General features: G+C 38.8%; 1 protein-coding gene across 11 annotated transcripts in view; it reads left to right on the top strand.

Moving 5' to 3' along the window:
* The window catches only part of Ikzf2 (IKAROS family zinc finger 2), a 147,857-nt gene that overhangs the window by 116,587 nt on the left and 16,351 nt on the right, over window positions 1-14,919 (top strand). For all 11 annotated transcript variants that reach the window (XM_063237452.1, XM_023566993.2, XM_063237451.1 and 8 more), the window contains one exon: window positions 10,122-10,259. In XM_063237452.1, the coding sequence (XP_063093522.1) occupies window positions 10,122-10,259 (138 nt within the window). The remainder of the gene's footprint in view (window positions 1-10,121; window positions 10,260-14,919) is intronic.

Here is a 14,919-nt window from a genome sequence, read left to right as displayed (position 1 = left end):
CAGCATATAAAAAAAGACTTAACTTTTAAGATAGTTGGAAACCTTGACATTGCTGTGTTCTGTGTCTTAGAATTTTTGGTATTATAACATATTTTCTTGGAATTATAGTTGTAAAATAATTTCATTTCAGGTATCTGAATTGTCAGTTAGTATGACTTACGGATATTTAAGTTAATTAAATCAAAACTTAACACATTGGGGCTGGGGATTTAGCTCAGCGGCATAAGCACCTGCCTTGCAAGCAGGCAGGCGTGAGTTCGATCCCTGGTACCGATAAAAACGAAAAAGACAAAAAAAAAAAAAAACTTACCACATTAGTTTAACTTATTGGTGCTTAACCTAACTGAAAAATGAAAGCTTCCAGCAAGGATGAGGTCCTGTCTCACCCTCCCACCTTAAACACCTTGAATATCAAACCAAATATATTAAATGGGATTTTAAACTGTAACAATAGGCAGTGCCGGACTTTGACCCCTGATGAAAGGAAAAACAAAGGTGATGAGTCTTGGGACTGCACCAGGTTACTTGCTGGAGACAGTTTTTAGGCCATAGTTCAGGGATAGCAAACCTAGACAGAGCCAGTCCGGCTGAACTGAGCAGACCAGGGCGACCAGCGTACCTAGGTAAGTACTGTATCAGAAGGAAACTGCGCAAAAAGCACTGGGTCTTGGAGCCAGCCCCTTGACTAACAGTGATATATTTATGTGTAGGAGAAAATTACCTAAGACTGGGGAAGAAAAACTAGAAAACAGAAGGCTGAATACTTCTTGACCCTAATACAAAAAAACACTAGGAAAATAGTTAATTCTCACCAATCAGAATGGAAAGCCATTACAGTATGCAGAGCATTGAGTGAAGACTTTGAAGGAGCTAAACTCCCACTTAAATTAAAATATTCCAGGGCCTGCCTCACAGCATGAACAGACCTGAAAAGGACCAAACTTGTTCCAAATGTGACTATATTCTGAAAGGTGTCAACCACCTTAGAGAAATACAACGAAATCTAAAACCTGCTTTTGCAAAATCCACAATATCTAGCATCTGTTAAAAAATAAGAAATATAAAAAGGTTTAAAAACTCTAAATGTGGAAGAATAATCATGCACTAGAAACAAATCCATAAATAACCAAAATGTTGATAAAGTAGCTGCTGTAAGTATACACTGTATATTAAAGAGTATAGACAAAAGCATTAAGATGCTATGAAGAGAAATGGGGTTTCTTGGGGAAAAAGTGCCTCTATTAAAAATGAAGTCTCCAGGGGCTGGGAATGTAGCTCAGCAGCATAAGCGCCTGCCCTGCAAGCACGTGGTCGTGAGTTTGATCCCTGGTACCGATTTAAAAAAAAAAAGGTCTAAAAATGAAGTCTCCATAATCATCTAAGCTTCCTTTCTTCAACTGTGTAAGAGGAAGAGCATGTTAAATCCAAACTAAGGAAAGGAAAAGATGGTAAAGAGAGAGGCCAATGAGATAATAAAAATAATAGAGAAAACTCAGACCAAAGGCTGGTTCAATGAAAACGTTGCTAATAAAATGGATAAACCTCTAGCCGAGGTTCAGGGAGTATTAAAAGAGAATGCACAGTTTACCAGGAATTTATCAGGAATGAAAATTAGGTCACTATAAATCCTATAGGCATTGGAAGCATCACATTGGAATGTTATGGTCAACCTTGTGTCAGTAAATTCACAAAATGAAATAAGTTCCTTGAAAACAGTAATCACTGAAGTTCACTCATAAAGAAATAGAAACTTTGAATAGCCTGATATTTATTTCCAGGAATTGAAATTAAAACTAAAAGTCTTTCCACACAGAAAGATTCTTGATTTTACTGGTGAATTCTTACAAACATGTAAGAAAAAAAAAAATAATTTAGGGAAAACAGTTCAGAAACAGGTTCTCCCTGAGACCAGAATAGGGAAGAATATTTCCAAATGAACTGCATGGGTTCAACATTTCCCCAATACTAAAATCAAAGACAGTTTTTAAAAAATGAAACTGTAGCAATAACCCTAAACAACATAGATGGACAAATCCTTAATAAAATTTTAACAAGTCTAAAAGTACATAAAATAAACCAAGTGGGTTTTATCCCAGGATTTTAAGTTGGCTTACCATTGGCAATAATCAACCAATGTAAATCTTCGTATTATCAGACAAAAAAGGAAGAAAGTCCACTCATCTTTAAAGCTGCAGAAAGAGCGCTTGAATGTGGTCAGGACTCATGCACAATAAAAATTTTCAGCAATAGAATAGAAAAGCATATCCTCAACATGACACAGTTCATGAGTGAAAAACTTCCATCTAATATCATACTAACAAAATGATGAAAATTTACCCTTGAGACCACACACAAAGAATGTCTCTCTACTGCTATTCAACATCAGATGAAAAGTCTTAGTCCATGAATGAATAAGAAAAATAAATCTTAAAAGACACACCTTGGAATAGAGTAAAGGGGTCTTTAATTTTAAATCATATGATTACTTATCTAGAACTATCATGGCATCTATCTATAAACTAAAACTAACTCTAATTAGTGATTTCATCAAGGAATCAAAATGCATGATCAACAAAGAAATCAAGTGTGTTTTTGAAAATTAGTTTTCATCAACAAAAAGTAGATACATTATTGTGGATAACTTGTTGTATTGATATACACGCATTGGATGGAATACCAAATCAGTCTCATTAACACACTGATTATTTCACATACTTAGCTTTTTATAATGGGTGTTTATCTCCTCATGGCTGATTTTCAGAATGCAGTGTATTTACCAACTGTAGTTACCTTGTGTGGCGGAGCTTTGAACGTATTACTCCCACATAACTGAAAGAACCATCTTACCTGACAGCTCTACACGTGACCGCCCTGGGCCGTGCGCTCACAATACTTACAGACATATGGGTATCTCTTACATCCTGAAAATACATCAAGTGTGTTTCTGTGTTGTAGACATAAACAGTTGGGAACTGAAATTTAGAAAGCAGTGCCATTTATTATAACATCCAAATATGTGAAAAACTCTTAAGGTAGATTAAAGCATGTATGTAGTAAAATTGCAATCTTAAAATTAACAAACACTACTGTGAGAAATTAAACAACACCATATCACATGGAGAAAGTATGATCAGCTGTTAAAAGTTCACCACCGTTAAGATGTTAAGACTTCGGAAGTTGAGCCCATGCCATCCCAGTCTGCATCACAGTTGGTTTGCAGAAATTGGTGGACTTATTCCAGAATTTGTTTGGAAATGCAAAGGACCTAAAATAACCAAAAACTTTTGAACACACAAAATGTGTTAATGTATAGTATTTTTTTTCAGTTTTCATTAGTATGCATTTTCAGTACATTATGATTACATTTATCTTCATTCTTTTTACCTCCCATTCTTCATCCCTCCACTTCCCATCTCATGGTCCCCTTCTCACTTGCAAACAATCTGTCTCCCAGTTTTTTGAGACAGGGTCTTGCTATGCAGTTCAGGCTGGCCTCGAACTTACACTGAATGATCCTCCTGCCTCAGCTTCCTGAGGCATGCACCACTTTACCTGACCTGCCTCCCTGTTTCTTTCCTATTTTTTATTCTGCTCTTTAATTTACTTATACTTCGGTTTCTCACATAACTATGTAATATTTAGGCTTGTGTGTCTAATTTCACTTAGCATTATGATCTCAAGGTGCATTGATTTTTTTTCTATAAGTTAATCAAATTTATCCTTTATAGCTGAGTAGTACACTGTTTACATTTTCTGTACCCATTCATTTTTGGATGGACCCATAGGCCACTTCCAAGGTTTATATATTGTGAGTTGTGGTGCTATAAACATGAATGTGCCACGACTATAATATGATTTCTTTAACTGTTTGCAGAAGATACCTAATAGGGGAATACAACAGCTGGGTCAAATGGGGTCTGGTTTTTTCAGAAATCTCCACACTGATTTCCACAGTGGTTGTACTAGTTTACATTTCCAGCAACAATGCAGAATGCCCTCTTACCTCTCTGCAGCCTGGCCAGCGTTGGTATTTAATTTCTTGGTGATAGCCATTCCTTCTGGAGTGACTACCGCTATTGTTAGGACTTGGTCTGTTGGTTTAAAACAGACATCCGGATTAATGGAAAGGAATGAAGTCCAAAGGTGCACCCCATTGTGCATGGTCAATTGATTTTCAACAAAGGTACTGAGATTATTTTAGACTGAAAAGATATTATTTTCAGCAAATGGCACAAGAATAATTGAATATCCTTTTTTAGGATACTAGGATAGTAGAAAGCTCTTGTTTATACCACATACAAAGACTGAGTTGAATTATTCACAGACCATCTGCAAGTGCAACGGTTACTCACATACATATACATACATATATATGTTTTATCTGTATATATGTATTTTATAAGGGAAATATTCTGTAAATGTATGTGTGACATACACATTTCTTGAGCACTAAAGTCATGTGTAAGATCAAAAAATGCGCAAATCATTTCAGAACATCCAAAATCAACAGAAGATAAGCACTTTTAGATAGATAGATAGATAGATGTGCATTTGCATCCAATTTTTAAAAATAAATTAGAGCTTTGGGAAGCTTTGTAGAACCATGCCTTCAAAATGATAAAGAACAATGCTTTCCAGCCTAGAACTTCTGCACCCTTGAAAGAAAAACTTGGGATTAGATAATCAAGGAAAACAGAAATGAGGTGACAGAAGACGGTCTCAGGACAGCAGTTATCTACCAAGTCCAAAGAACCATCAATTCTAATAGGAGTAAGACTACTGATTGCTGTGGAAAAGTAAGGTGGAAGTGAGGCAAAGACCTGAGAAGCCGACACTGAATATACACAAGAGTTAACATGAGGTCTGAAAATATTTAAAGAGTAACCCTACATTCAGAAACACAAGAGTAAAACCAGATAGTTATTAACTTAGAAAATTAAAAGTTGCACAAAAAAAGGAAATGTAACCTCTTGATTAATTAGCATATTATGATTAATATTTCTATTAATAATAGAAACTTCCATTTTTATACTATTAATCAGAAATTATTATATAGCTACCAAAAAGAAGAACTGAGAGGACGTTTGTAAGAGAACTGTGTCCTTAATTACCAGCACACAAAGACACAAAGCAAATACATTATGTTTAAACCTGGTGAAAAGAAAAATTTGAGTATTACTTAGGAATTCGGATGTATAAACTAGAAGGTATTGAAAATGGCTGCTTTAGGGGCTGGGGATTTAGCTCAGCGGCATAAGCACCTGCCTTGCAAGCAGGCAGTCGTGAGTTTGATCCCCGGTACCGATAAAAAGGAAAAAGACAAAAAAAAAAGGGGGGGGGGGCTGCTTTTCCATATTATAGTTAGATTTTTAGGTGCCAGCCTGGATGGAGAGTCTGCATTTCACTAAATTCTAAGTTCTCTTTAAGACTAGTTTTTCCTCAAGTATGAACATATGTATCAGTGGTTAAAAAAAAAAAAATCACTAAACAAAAAAAAAAAAAAAAAAAAAGAACTAAGAATGCCAGTCAGAGTAATTTAATATTAACTATAATTCTAGGATCTGACAGAAAATTGTTACCAAATAGTAGAAACAAAAGTATTTCTTGAGGGGGCCAGGGGTCTAGCTCAGCAGCACAAGTGCCTGCCTGGCAAACGCAAGGTCGTGAGTTCAATCCCCAGTACCAAAAAAAAAAATTTCATGACAGGGAACTATTCCGAATATATTTTTCAATAAAATACGATTGTAAAATACAGTGTATTATGACTTAATTTCGTAAGGATTAAGTTTTGTGCAGAGAAAAGAAGTTAGAGGATGAAACAGAAGTCAGCCATCACTGAAAGCTGTCAGCAGGGAGTTAAGTGATTGTGAGCAGGAAGAGAAGTCCTGCTTGATACCTGGAACGGCACGCTGTCCCGGGTTAGCGATGATGCTCATGGGAAATAGAACAACAACTGTAAAAATGAGATACAACTGAGAGAGGCTGAGTAGCTGAGTACCTAGCTACCTTTTTTGGGGGGGGCACCTAGAATTTAGCTGTTACTCGGATGCAAGAAAAAGGATGAGAGGCCACCATGACTGCTTTGCTGTAAGTCACGGTTGTTAGACTTACAGCAGTGGGAACCCAGCCTGGACGGGCATGCACAGCAAGAGGAAACTCTGTGTGGGAAGATACTTGTGAATACCTCGAACGTTAGATTGATTCTAGGGGAATATCCATCAGGTGGTACTTAACAGTGAGAAATACAAACTTGAAGTGCTGCCACTCGGTAGGTACATACAGAGTGTGTCCTATGTTTAGTGACTGCCACGAGCATTCTGGATTCAAAACTGAGTAAAACATGGTCTCAGTGTCTACAGTTCCTTATTTGGAATCAGGAAATGAATAGACATCAAATGAATAACTATAACACATCCATCTCAAGTGAAATATCAGCTGGACAGCACGGAGTAGAAAGCTGTTTTAATTACAGCTTGGAGGGAATTCTGGAATTGTAGACACGTGGTGGACAGGGTCAGTCGTAGTTGACAGATATGAAGGATTACTCGGCATGAGGTGGCATCTCATAGAAACAGTTACCCAGAGAGCAAAAGGGAAGAACGCTGAGCTGGGAACAGAACCTGTAGGAATGCGTTTATCTGCAAGGTGCAAAGAGGTTGTGAAGCCAGGGAGAGTGAACACAGACTCTGATCCCAGAAACTAAAACAGGAGTGGAAACCCGAGACAGTCTGGTGATGACGAAGGATTTAGGAAGGTTTAGGATTGCTAAAGTCCACTGGATTTAGAGACTGAGAGGCCACTGACTTTCAAACGTGTATCAGTAATATCAAAATGGTGGTGTTTCTGTTGTCGGGGCTGTGTAATAGTAATTATTTTAAAAATGAAATTAACAATATTTGTCCTCTTCTGATTAATACATGTTATACATGTTAAATTATGATATGTGTTTGTTTATAATCATAGACGTAACTGACATATAAGCATCATTTAGATAGAGTAAATACAGTCTGCCAAAAAAAAGCGTATACACTTCAGAAAAAGAAAAACCTGTTTAAATATCTTCATACTAAATTTATTGAGACACTGTAAGATTAATACAAGTTGCCTTTGGTCTCCACAGTTACCAGAGGTGCTCGCAGTGGTGACCATCAGCCTCCAGGCATTTACTGCTGCAGTCCACTGCTGCTTATGGCGATCACTGCACTGGCATGTTAAGTTCTTCTCTGAGGACCAGCAGTGTAGTGGGTCTTCTGTGATACATGACATCATCTAGAGCAACCGTCTATTTAAAACCATGACATTTTTCTTTTCCTGAACTGTGTATACATTTTCGGCAGACTCCTTATAAACAGTATCTGCATGAACTTGATTTTTAATTTCAAAGAAGTGATGGAAATGGTTTTGTGGGGAGAGTTGAGTCGTTGGAGTTGGCAAAGCTTGATTGTTGATGCTTGGAGGGGGAAAAAAAGTCTCCAAGGAGTAGTCAACGGCAAAATGGGACCTTTGAAGGAAAACAGGTGGCAGTTTTCAGAAGTTCTGATATACCGCATCTAGCACTCCACCAAGAACAGCCAAATTTTCTGACAAACTGCTTTTCGTTTATCACCTAAGTGAACCATCTCAACAGACCTTCCTGTGCAAACTTCTCCAAGTAAAATAGGTTCTCCATCCGAGGCTAGTACACCATTTGCTTTGTAGAACCCACCACAATCTGAAGTGTATCGCCTGTGTATTTATTGAGTACTCACTTCCTCAGCAGAGTGGTGGTTGCCTGACAACAGGCAGAGTGGAAATTTGCCCTCCAGATCCTGCACATTTGGGCTGTTGGAATTAGATGGGTTGATAGGTGGATGTGTTGGGTTGGGTTGGAGTAACATAAAGATGAAGAAGTGAGGAAATGAGGTTATACTTTCAAAGCAGTTATTCAGATCCTTCCCTGTTGGATTCGCTGAGAACAAGGATGGGATAAAGAGGAAGGAGTGATGTTTTAAAATAAATCAGTGACACAATGGGAAAAGCAGAAATAAAACAGATAGGGCGGCTTTCAAAACTGAGGCTGGCTGGAAGATGACTTGAGTACAGTAAAACATAAGTCATCTTGCCATCCTTTCCTCATCTGGTGAATTGAAACTCTATAGAAGGTTGGGAACCCAGAGGAGAGTGGACTAGGTTTCAGTTCAGTCGAGGAGAAACAAAAGTTGCTTACGGAGAAGTAAGGGGAACCGTGATGGTGAGCCTTTCAGAGATGAGTGCCAAACTCAAAACCCACTTATCGCAAAGTGCCAGCACTGCAATTAAACCTGATACTGGGGTTTTAGCTTAGAAAAAACAACTCATCCATTAACATCTTTTGTGTTAAAAGAAAAACCATCTATGGTGTGCCATAGGTTCGCCACCACTGGTATAGGAGAGCATATTCAGTGTAACAGAGGCACTGGAAGACTCCCTGACAGGCCTAAGACTAGGGAAGACCAGGAGACGACTGAGCTGTTCCACAGTAGAATACTAACTGCAGCGTAAGTGCTTAATAAGTATTAACTGGCTAATACAATTAGTGCAAATTCATCACTGTTTCTAAAAAATAATGCCAGAAGCAAACAGACTTTTTGTAATGTAACTCCATGCCTTGGAATATAATTACTTGTAAATAAAGTTATATTATGTCCACTTCTTAGGACAAAAAATATTTTTCTTACATTTCTAATGTTCTCAAGTAGTGATATAAATCATACACAATATTTACAGCTATGTCCCAGAAATCTTTAGTTCTAAATACAATAATTATTTGGTCTTTGTTTTTAAATGACTAATCATACTTCCAGTAACTTTTATTGTTAGATGTTTACAAAAATAAGATTGTGAAATAACTGATTTTAATTTGTTTTTCATCAGTACAGTGAAACTGTTAGGGAGCCTTGAATACTTTTCCTGTTACAGTATTAGGCTTCTCTTGTGACCAGTGTCACTCTGTGGTTTGTAAGGTGGCTGGAGTTAAGGATGCTATCTCCAGTCGTGAGAAAGAGCTGTTTATCCTCTGGGCAAAACTAGATGAGTCTGCTGGGAGTCAAATGAGAGCCACCGGCCTGCTTACACTGTGCTTTCTGACTCAGGGCTTTGGCACAGACTGCTTGGTGATTTCTGTTGCTCTATATCTGTTTAAAACCAGGAATCAAAGTGCTCGGTGAAATCTTCATGAACAATCATATATTAAAATATGCCTGTTTAAATAAGGACTTCTTTTTCTTCTTAATCAATTTTTTAAAGTTTCTACAGGACTATCTCAGTACCTATTTTAATAGATCTGAGATAATAGATCCATCACTATTAGGGAAAAATTAATTTCCTGAATGTGAGATGTTTTGGAAAACATCAATGTCATTGCAACCTAATATGTTAGGGCTTACTAACCCTGATTCCCAGCACCAAGTAGGCCAGTTCTTCATATTCAAAAAGTAGTGCTGATGTGGGAAAGCACATGTGGGCTCTAAAGTTTTGCATGTGTGAACAGCCACTGCCAGGACAGAAAGAAAAGGGAAACTGTCTGCTTTTATTTGCACCATTTCCTCACCACTTGAATTCTTTTTCTTTTCTTGGTACCCATGAATAATCTCTTTTTATTTAGACAGTGACATTTCAAGTTGTTGCACTTAGGTTTTTTTTTTTTTTTTTTTTTTTTTCAGAAAAATTCCCTGCCTTACCAAAAAACAGAACCAAAAAATTAAAAAAAAAAAAATCAACCCACAACTCATCATGTGTCTAGGATGCTCCTGATTTGCCTTTTGAATGAGTCAAAGCTGACATAATTGAGTAAGAGTAAGCATGGTGAGAGTCAGATAACTTAAAAATTGATCACCCGCCCTTCAGGGTCAGAATACAGTCAGAGCATGAGTTTGATTCAGTGTTTCCCCTGTCGCCGCAGGTCTGATCTGCCCCTTCGTTGTCTTGCTGCCTGTTCGTCTCTGTAGATATTTATTATCTTTGCTTGCCTAGACTGGAATGTGGAAGAGGAAGAGACTTAAGTCTGAAAAGCATACAGTGCTTCCTCCAACCTGTGAAAAGTTACCTGTTATCTTGAGGGTACAAGAGACCGACAACATCCTAACCTTGAGTTCTCTTCGCAGTGGGAAAACCTCACAAGTGCAACTACTGTGGACGGAGCTACAAGCAGCGCAGTTCCCTGGAGGAGCACAAAGAGCGCTGCCACAACTATCTGCAGAATGTCGGCATGGAGGCTGCCGGGCAGGTCATGAGTCACCATGGTGGGTAGCAGCAGCATTCGCGGCTTGCATTCCCTCGCTCCTGCTTTTGTAGTTTTCATAGGCTCAGTTGCCTTCCCCCTTTAAATGACGATAAAAATCTTGGTTTCAAACACTTTTAGATCATGTTAACTTCCTGTGACATTACCTTCTTAAAGCGCTTAAAAGGAGCCCAGTTTTAGGGAACATTGCAAACCAACTCATTGGAATTTTTATGATACAAATTCTTTCTGATAGCATGTGCCTGAATGGACATGATGGGGGCAGCTGGCCACTAATGTGCCAAAAGCAGGGAATATTTACCCTTCTCTTGTATTTCTTTAGTCAGATGCTATAGCCAGTCCCATGTAAGTCTGTAAGTTTCCTTAAAAATTGAGTTGGTTGTTTGCAGTGTTTCTTCTGTGTTACGAAAGTTCTCCAATCTATTCCATAAATTATCTGAGAAACTTATAATTTTGCATGTCAGTAAAAATCTAGACCTAAATTAGACCCTATCTCCCTCCATAAAAAATACTTTCAAAGCAAGACATCCTCATCTCCACAAAGCTGTACACTGTGGCAGGCAGGCAGGCATTACCCGAGGTTTATCAGCTGTAATAATTCTCAATTCCTGAAAAACTAACTGTAGTACCAGCCTACAAAGGAAAGTAATGAATTTCAGCTCATTTGTGGTGTCTGTTGTTTTACTAATTAGATTTCTTTCAGGACTGATTTTATTTTTCACCCAAATACCCATAAAATCTTAACTTGTTAATGTATTTATATTCCTCATGTAAGCAGTTTGACCAATATTAAATGATATAGTTTACTTATTTTTAAAATATAAGTATTCATTTATTAACATACATATCCAGCTCAAGAATAATTATTGATAGTTTTGTTTTGTGTAGTACATACTATGGAACTGTTTTTACCAGGGAGTTGCTGATTATTTGTAGTTGAGTTGGGCATTTTAAAAATTTAAAATATTTACTATTAATCCTAAATAAGCACTTTCTTGTATGGAGAACAGGTTCTCTTCCATTCATTTTTTGATTGAGTCCATCAATTGTTACATTATTGTTAGCTAACAACTTGTGTAAATCTGTGTTTCAACTGCTAGTAAATTTGGTACTGAAAACTCATACGACCTAGGCATATGAGGGTAGCTGGAGGTTATTAAATGGGGGCCTTGGAGTCCAGCAAACCTGGTCTGGCTGTGTGGTATCTAAGTGTGTTATTCAGGAGAAGGCAGTGAAGTTGGATGTGCGGTAAATAGCCCCAAAGTAGGGCTTATATTTCAGAGTATTAAGTGCTAAGAAACAGTAAATGTGCCATTCCCTGTAAAGTTGTAACGTATCAGTGTGCAGAGTGGAGTTTTCATTTGCCTACTTAGAATACCATTTGGGGGGCTAGGGATGCAGCTCAGCAGCCCAGCGCCTGCCTGGCAAGAGCAGGGTCCTGAGTTCAACTCACAGTATCAAAATCAAAACAAAACAAAAAAACCTTTTGAGGTAAATTATGGGTTTTGAGGGGGACTTGATGCAGGGAGCTGCTGGAGGCTCAGGAGCATGTGAAAGCATGTGATTTCATCACATTTTCCCATTGCGGTCCTGACATTTGATTGGAATACATTTACAAATTATGTTGATTCTTTCTTGAATTAGTTATTTATGGAATTCTACATAGCACACATACCTGAAAAAGAAATAGAGTCTCTCCTAAAGGACTTTAAATTGTCATGGGGAAGAAGGTACAAATAGATAATTAGAATCAACATTATCTCTGGCACATGGACCTTTCATAGAATTGGTGTTGACCAAAAACAACAAGAAGTGTGTTTTGGAGACAGAAAGCACATTCATCTTAAACAGCTGGGGCTTCTGCCTTGGCCCCAATTTTGCAGATGATGTCGCCCTTCCCAGACCTCAGCCCTTTACCGGTGGTGCTGAAGCTGGGCAGAGTAGGGACAAGTGAGAGGGAGTTGGGGGACACTGGAGAGGGCGCAAAGCAAAGCCCAGGAGTGAAGGATGGGGGGCGATTCTGGGGTCACTGCTAGACTTGAGTATTTGTTCTTAAATATTGCATATTGTGTTAACCACAGTAAGCAGAATATCGAGTCCATTTTATACCATCTGTCAAAAAAGTTGAGATTATCAGTCATCCTTATTAACACGTTTCATAGGGAACGTATGAGGGAGCAGTTGATGAGTGCCATGAGAGAGAAAGCTGGGGAAACACCCCCAGATTTCACCCCGATCGCATGTGCTATACACAGTGTGCAGTGTGCAGCCGGCCACGATGACAGCAGACGCCCCTCCCTCCTCTCTGCGCTGCTGCCTGCCCCGATGTTTGCTTCACCTTTAGTGCTAGGAGTGAGGGTTGCCATCAGTGTGGCTGGTGAACGCCTCTTCACAGCTGACGTGACTCTGTTTCCCAGCTTCTCTTCTCCAAAACATGCCTGCTTCCCCACACCGCCTTTCCTACTGAGGAAGGAGCTGTTGGGGAAAAGGGCACTGTTTCCCGCCACTCAGGCAACCGTTATCACCAGGCTTCCGTTTGCCAAACTCCAACGAACACTTTGGGGATGTAAAGATAAATAGACACAAATTTCTTGCACACACTTACATGGTGGTAGGAAATTCATTTTAAAAATAATAAAATGAAACTTAAGTTGTAATATAAAGATGTGTCCCCAATCCTCTAGGAGTACAGGCATAGGGCTCACCCAATGGAGAAATCAAGGAGGGCTTCCTGCATGCATCATCGATTGACTGAGCATAGGAAGTGAGTAAAAACTGAATATGTCTAACAGACTATGTTTTCCGTGCATAAAAGAGGCTTGAAGGTAGAAAAGACCTCGGCAGATTCCTTGACATCATTGCACATTGCTAGGGTTGAAAGAATGGTGGCATAGACTGAAGTGGGTTCTGATGCAGAAGCAGAGCATTTAATGCAAATCCAGTGGAGGAATTTCAGCTCCGGAATAATCAGATTTAACAGAGGAGGCTAGCGTGAGCAGAGCCTGGGAGTGCTAGCCAAGGAAAAGACGAGAGGACTGTAATAGAAGGGAGCAAGTAGAAACACTGAAGATGTATTTAGAGGAGGTAAAAAGTTGCTCAGTGTTGACTGAGTTTGAGGAAAAGGGAGGAATTTCGTGACTTTTGATTTCAGAAATAAAGGTAACAGTGCAATGATTTTATGGTAGATTACTTCTTATTTGAATGTTATCTTTATGCTCATTTTTCAAGTCTATTCAGCTTGAAGAAAAAAGCTTTAAAAACCAAACTGTCATTACCTTTTCTCCTCCTTGCCTGACGGTAGAAATGAAAGTGTGAACCAGAAAGGTAGCCAGCTTCAAAGCTATTGGGTATTCTTAGGTTTATGCTTTCAATTATTTGGGCAAAAGGGAGTTCTTTCTTTCAGCCTTCAAGGTATAATTGGGACCCTGCAAACTTTCTAGGTGGCTTTTCTCACTTGTTTCCATTGGATAGCATCATTTCCTTCATTAAGCCATATGATAGCCACCATCTATCCTGTTTTTCTCATGCTGAAAAAGAAAATAGAGACAGCAGATTGAATGCAGTGCAGTTCCTAAGGTTATTTGTGAGTACTCTTGAGGCTGAGAGGGCACATCCAACATGCTAAGTCAGCCTAGGTTTGAGCTGAGTTTTGAAAAGTAAAAATAAGAAGCTGCTAAGTGGAGAATAGTATTTTATTCAGAACAGTGTTTGTGAAAAAATAGAAGTCTAAACGAGGATGGAGGGTTAAGAACCTACATGTATGTGGCTGGGGATTCAGCGGCATAAGTGCCTGCCTTGCAAGCACATGGTCGTGAGTTCGATCCCCGGTACCAATTTAAAAAAAAAGAACCTGCATGTAGCTTTATACAATTGGAACCCACTTTGTAGGAAAAGGGTCTGGACAGAACATTGAGGGCCTTTATGTTAGACAGAGAATTTTTTAAGTAAGATTATTGTCTTGGTTACTTTTCTCTCATTGCTGAGACAAAATACCTGACACTCAAAATAAAGAGAAAAAGGTTCTTCTGTTCAGCTTGCAGATTGTAGAGGTTTCAGTCCATAATCAGCTGGGGCTGCAGCAGATACCAGAAGTAACCACGGCAAAAGGGGAGGAGCACAGAGAGAAGACCCTTGCTGTCCCTTATATTGTATGTAGGCCACAGTCACACCAAGAACCCCAGCATTGGATCATGAGTCATTCACAAACTAAAAATCCTCCTCCATGACAGCATGAGGCTTTGGGGGTAGGATATCCAGACTCAAACCATAACCATTGTATCTACATTGTATTAGTAACAGTATGGGAGACAGAGGAATTCAGAAACAAGTAGTCCAGTTAGGAGACTGTTACAGTGGTCACGGTGGGCATAGTAGCCTGGAATATATAGAAAGGTAACGATGTATTTACGCACACCGACTCTAAACCACAGGGTACCTCCATGTGTGCGTTTGTAAGGAGCTGTGGAGGGGGGACAGGTAGGAAATGGAATGGGGAGAAATCCAGGATTTGCCACAGGTATCTAGCGTGCATGGTAGAATACCAAGTAGGTGGGAATTATGAAAATATGAAAAAATTTGAGGAGGAAAAGGGAGATTTCCATTTTTGAACATATCTGTGATGTGCCTATGAGATAAACTAGTGAACAGGTAGAACTGAAGAG

Source organism: Cavia porcellus, unplaced genomic scaffold (assembly GCF_034190915.1).
Source record: "Cavia porcellus strain 051 isolate PalLab524CR breed Dunkin Hartley unplaced genomic scaffold, mCavPor4.1 scaffold_26, whole genome shotgun sequence".
Taxonomy (NCBI): Eukaryota; Metazoa; Chordata; class Mammalia; order Rodentia; family Caviidae; genus Cavia; species Cavia porcellus.
The sequence above is the reverse complement of the archived record's forward strand: the minus strand, read 5'-3'. Positions and strand labels throughout refer to the sequence as shown.